This window comes from Curcuma longa, chromosome 14, assembly GCF_044706935.1.
Source record: "Curcuma longa cultivar G26 ecotype Majalengka, Jawa Barat chromosome 14, ITB_CL_G26_1.1, whole genome shotgun sequence".
NCBI lineage: Eukaryota > Viridiplantae > Streptophyta > Magnoliopsida > Zingiberales > Zingiberaceae > Curcuma > Curcuma longa.
The window spans coordinates 3,055,486-3,061,257 of record NC_133874.1 but is presented as its reverse complement, the minus strand read 5'-3'; the positions used below and the strand labels follow the sequence as shown (position 1 = coordinate 3,061,257).

General features: G+C 36.7%; 1 protein-coding gene across 1 annotated transcript; it reads left to right on the top strand.

Annotated features, from left to right (window-relative positions):
- The first annotated feature begins 207 nt into the window (after window positions 1–207).
- On the top strand, window positions 208–5,012 carry LOC141845118 (putative hydrolase C7D4.05). Its single transcript, XM_074733166.1, has 6 exons — window positions 208–733; window positions 997–1,103; window positions 3,075–3,183; window positions 3,276–3,437; window positions 3,706–3,879; window positions 4,856–5,012. Exons 1-6 carry the CDS (start codon window positions 377–379, stop codon window positions 4,883–4,885), a joined length of 939 nt encoding a protein of 312 aa, XP_074589267.1. The 5' UTR covers window positions 208–376; the 3' UTR covers window positions 4,886–5,012.
- Window positions 5,013–5,772: the final 760 nt, after the last annotated feature.

Genomic DNA, 5,772 nt, shown 5'->3' with positions numbered 1-5,772 from the left:
AATTATTATTATTATTTAATTGACGTCATATATTCAGTTTTTCAGATCCGCAAAAATTCTCATAGATGCATCACACTTGATCCAATCAGTGTTGCTCCAATGACAGATCAGCATTTTGGAACCTGGAACGGATCGATGAAGTCCACGTGTCCAAAATGAAAAACATTCGCTCCTTCGGCTTCGCGTCTCTCCGGCACAAAATCGAGTCTCTCGTTGCTCTTCTCGCACCCGCATTTGCACGATCGAGGCCGAGGAAGAGACCGCCCTCTCTCCTTCTGGATTCTGATGAGAGAAGAGAGGCCGAACACGGCGGCGTTGGACATCAGCGGCTAAACACCAAGGCAAATCCAGGGCGGCAGCTGAAACTGGACGGAGGATGGTTATGGGGCTTAAGCGTTCCCTCTCCGTCGCCGCGGCGGCAATTTATGCCCGGGCGACTGCTGGATCCGCTCTATCCCGCCCTTCCTTTCCTTCTTGTCGGAATTTCCACTCATCCGGGCGCAGGGACTATTGTCGCCGCCAGGACTACTCCACGGGAGCGGCCGCGGCGATGGAAGTCGGAGACGGAGTCCGGGGAGGTCTGAGGTGGCTCCCTGGCTACTGCGGTTGGGACTTGACGGGATCGCTCGAGTACCTTGAGTACCGGAGGTCTTTGTACGGGGAGATCACGCATAAGGCGCTCCTTGTGGATGCCGTCGGCACTCTCCTTGTTCCCTCCCAGCCCATGGCACAGGTTTGTTTTTCTGCGAATGTTTAAAAATAAGCGGTTCTGTTCGTCTTTTATGTTTCCTGAGATTTAGACTTGGATTTATTTTTCCCATTACTCTTTGGATTTTTTTTTCATTGAATTTTCACAAAATCTACGAGTTCTTATCCAATTTCGTTAGTTATTATTGAGTTCCATTTCCCTCTTTGCTTTGTCTCTTTCTTTTAGGAAAAAATCTTTTGTCTAGTTCGGAGACTTACCTTCTACATTATTTTTATGTGTCATTTCAGATCTACAGGGAGATTGGAGAGAAATACGGGGTGAAGTATTCTGAGGATGAGATACTGGATCGCTATCGGTGGGCATATCAACAACCATGGGGTAGATCAAGGTTGAGGTACGTTTGCCTAGGAAATTATTATTTTCTTTCTTTATATCAGATTATTTTTTTCGCGCAATGATATTAGTTCTTTCTAAAACTGATGAAGCACTTTTGTTTTTCCAATTTAGTTTATTTTTTACATCTATATTGATTAGTGATTTGTGTAGTTTTCTTTGGCACTACATGATAGTTTCTTCCCTTTTGACCTTTTACTCCTATTTTTATAACAGGTTTGTTTATAGCATTAAACTTTCTGTTTTCCTTCTTTCTTTTTGAAATATCTTTTGTTTGCTTTCATTTTCACGCTAATCACAATCAGCTTGTTTATAGTCACTAAACTTTTTTTTCCTTCTTTATTCTCCAAATAGCTTTTTGCTTTCGTTCTAGGCTAAGAATAATGTTCTTTTCAAAGTAATGTTATGCTGCTTGAAAATACCTCATTGAAGATTGTTTTGCTTTAGTTGCTTCAATATTATGTCTGTGGGATATTTGATAGTCATATTTGAAGAAGGTGCTTCATTTGCTCCAAGGACATAATGAAGGTTTGTAGTCAGTGTTCGACAATTAAAATATGAACCCCATTAAGAGTTTTGCTTAAACTAAAAAGGATTCCATTTTCTTTCTTATAAAAATTGTTTAACTGAGAGCGAACTGATAGCTGAATTGATATTGGATTTTCTGTTCTAAATCTTATGTAAAACATGTAAATATAGTCAAGATTTCTCATGTCTTTTTTTCTGTATTTTAGGTTCATACACACTTGATGATTTGGTAGCTTTTCAATTGTTTGTAGATATATCCTTGATCACAATGGACATATCCGTCAAGTGTGAAAACACTGGCTTGTTTATTTACTCAATAACACTTTTATGTGTTAAAGAAACAAATGTCAGAAATGTTTCTTTTATCTCCTTTGCCATATAATATTTTAATGAAATGTGACAAGTGCCATAGAAATTTTTTTCTTGGAAACCTCATCAGTGTGTTAGTGGTTGTGTATATCAAGCAGGATTGTGGATATTGAAAAGGTGCCTTTACTAATTAGAAACCATATCTTTCTTGTGGACTTCTTTTACAAGTTAATCTCTTATGGCATAATTCTTGATTAATGTCTAGAAGTTAGCATCTTAAAAATCTTATTTAACTAAAGGATCACTAAAAGGAAGCATCCTACTTCCCCTGTGGAATACATATTGTTCATTGCTTATCAATGAGAACATGCTTTCACAGAATAAAAACTTTGTGGATTTTATTTCCTAGATCTCGCATTTTTCTTGTCATGTATCTATTCTTTGTACTGACATAGTCTCATCTGTTTCTTTTGCTTTTTTGCAAAAATTCAAGAAAACTATCTATCCGCCATCCTGGTATTAATACAACTTTGGAGGGTCGAAAGTTTAAGCATATACCTGAATACTTATTTTCTAATTGTATTCTGCTATTGTCATTTGCCATAACTGCAAGCTTGTGATGTTTTATGAATTAGAGCATCCTTTCAATATATGCACATTTGGAAACACTAGTAGGTATTCTCCCTTTCAGTTTTTGCAACAGCCTTGTGCTTGTGGGATTTGACTATTGTTACTTGCCAAGTTTATTTGTTAAATAGTCTGGTAGATCATTTTAGAATAAAATAACCTATCCTCAGTATCTCTTAAATTCTTCTGCTTTTGACCAGGAAAGCAATTAAGTTATGTTCTAATTAGGACCTTCCTTGGGTGAGTTGCCTCAGCTAATTACATGTCAATTTAATTAAGATTTATGGCCTCAAAATTACTTAAGATATGTTCTTGAAATTTTCTAAAATTTTGGGCATTGCAACTTTTTAATTATAATTCTAACTTGCTTTAGTATTTTCTCAATTTCAGTAAATAAACATCTAGTAAATGTGAAGTGTTCCTGCTCTAGGACCTTTCCCCATAAGAGATATGTGGATTATTCTCAAAGTTTAACTGTATTGTGTGGATTTTGTATGACTGTTGTCAGGTATGTGAATGATGGGAGACCCTTTTGGCAATTCATAGTCAGTGCTTCTACTGGATGTTCTGATATGGAGTATTTTGAAGAGCTATACAAATATTATACTACAGAGAAGGTTGGGTTAATCAAACAGCTTGAATGTCATCTTGTTTGCTGGTTATAATTGCATTAGTGCAATGTCATACATGATTTTTTTTTTCTTATCAGGCTTGGCATCTTTGTGACCCTGATGCTGAACATGTTTTTAAAGCTTTACGAAAGGCTGGAGTTAAAGTAGCTGTAGTCTCAAATTTTGATACCCGCTTAAGACCTTTATTACAGGCTTTGAAGTGTGACCATTGGTTTGATGCAGTTGCAGTGTCTGCTGAGGTACTACGCTGTTTTTAATCTTTCTGGAAGTTTCACTGGTTGTGTGTTTAGTCAATTGGCAGTAACCAGTTTTATTCTAAATTGAATATTTTGTGTTTTGAAGTAGTTCATATTATTAAAACATTTTGGTGATGTAATTTATTGAGTTAAACAATATACCTCCAGTATCACCTTATGTCACCATTGTAAAGATGTTTCTCATGAAAATTTCATCTGTTAACTCATGATCTTAGATCAGGTCTCAGGCTCATTATATCATATATTGCAGGTAGCAGCCGAGAAGCCAAACCCAATTATATTTCTTAAAGCCTGTGAATTCTTGGGAGTAAAACCCGAGGATGCTGTTCACGTGGGTGATGATCGCAGGAATGACATATGGGGAGCTAGGGATGCTGGTTGTGATGCGTGGCTCTGGAACAGTGACGTTCACTCTTTCAAGGAGGTATAATTAACCCTTGAACCAAATTCTCATGTTTCAATACTTGTCCCGATGAATAGCAGTTAGACTGAACGGATACTAACTTTTGATTAGGGCAGGCATTTCTGTTAATTTTATCTGATTGTCTTCTTCCACTCGGGGTTAAATCAAAGAGCAAAATACATAGTATATCAGTACTAATCAATGATGTAAAATTATTTCACGAAAAGTGAATTTATTTAGTATAAAGTGAGTTAAACTTCCTGAACATCATTTTATTTTAAAGTGGCATCATGTTTAGGTCATCATCGTTGTTGTCCTGGACAAGTTTGTTACTCTACTTTAGACTATTTTCTGGTTAATTACCTCAGTAGTTGATGGCTCCACTTATGATTAACTTGTCAGCAGTCTTTTAAAAGCCTCGTCATGCTTTATTACTTATAGGCTGTGTTTTGACATCCATCCATGTTTTCCTCAACAGAAATGGGTATGAATATGATTTTAAAAACATGTGTTTTCTTTTTCCTCTAATTCAATTGTGTTTGGCTTTAACCTTTGTTTTACATCAAAAATATAGTACAAAAGAGATACCAAGCAACTGCTATGCTTTTTGGCTTTTGATTCCATCATAATCATACTTGAGTAAGTTATGCAGAAAATTCAGTTTCATAATTTGTGTCCTACTTCTAGAATTTCATTCACAATATATGTCTTATTTGCTTCCTTTTCAGAAATATTTTGCTTTTGGGTGTCTCCGTAAGATGATCCCAAGTGCGACAGAGTATTATAACTATCGAGCACTTGCATTCACCATGATTTGTTACATTAGATTAAGATCCAAAGAAACCGATCCTTACTCGCTTCATAACAAGTTTATAATATTTCGTTTGTTTGACTTCTTGCTCGTTAAACTTAAGAAGCTGGAAAAGTTCCGGTAAATTTTGACAACAATCAACTAAACCCCATTTTGTGACTTTTAGTCTGCTCTCACACTTTGCAGGTTGCTCAGAGAATTGGGGTTAAAGTTTGACGACGACGGACTGGACTTCTCTTGTTCTCCATGTTATGTTTATGCTGTAAAAGTTATCTGATTGTAGTAATAAAATGTGAGATGTATCAGACTATTTTTTTTAATTTTATTTCGAGCTATTTGCATATGTGCCTGGACAGTTAATGCAATCAGATTTGTTCTCCCCGACAAGCTTTATCTTACATCTAATACGTGAGAATAATTATAATTATTCGATTTCATACAGATTGGGAACAAGTATTCTTGTATTGAGATGTCATGAGTGTGCCCATGGACATAATTGAGTTGGTTATGATGGAGTAGAATTGTTGAAGTGGGTAAGGATCGAATTTCGGTGAAGCTGAGGTAATGTCCTTCTCCGTCGTGGTCAATTGTAACTTCTTGATTTACCTCCTCATAGATAATCATAAGACCGACCATGTGGGACCACACTGAATGAGCTCGATAAAATGAACAAATCAGACAGGATGAACAAATTGAAATGGTCGAGTTGAAAAGGTTGAGCATATCAAGCTAGACAAGCCAAATGGATTAGGCATAGATAGGTTGCAATCTTTAGCTGATGGATCGAACAAATCAAACGAACTGGGTAGATCAATTTTTAAAAAAATGATAAATCTTAGTTAGTCTCATTTGTTGGGTTGCAAGGGTGCAAACATAGTCCCACATCTAAAGTACATGGAAAAGATCAGGGGGTTAAAAGGATGGAAAGTATCTCCATTGGTATGAGGCTTTTTGAGGAGAGCCCAAGAACAAAGTCATGAGAGCTTAGGCCCAAAGTGGACAATATCATACCATTGTGGAGATATTTTGATTTCATCGGTTTTAACAAGTGGTATCAGAGCGAGACCGCTCTTCATCGGACTAACCGCCGGATGAGCCATGAT

Excerpts from the sequence above, each read along its gene's own strand:
- LOC141845118 (XM_074733166.1), top strand. The coding sequence starts at position 377 with ATGGTTATGGGGCTTAAGCGTTCCCTCTCCGTCGCCGCGGCGGCAATT. Across the intron at positions 734-996 it reads CCTCCCAGCCCATGGCACAG|ATCTACAGGGAGATTGGAGA; the intron begins GTTTGTTTTTCT and ends GTGTCATTTCAG. Across the intron at positions 3,438-3,705 it reads CAGTTGCAGTGTCTGCTGAG|GTAGCAGCCGAGAAGCCAAA; the intron begins GTACTACGCTGT and ends CATATATTGCAG.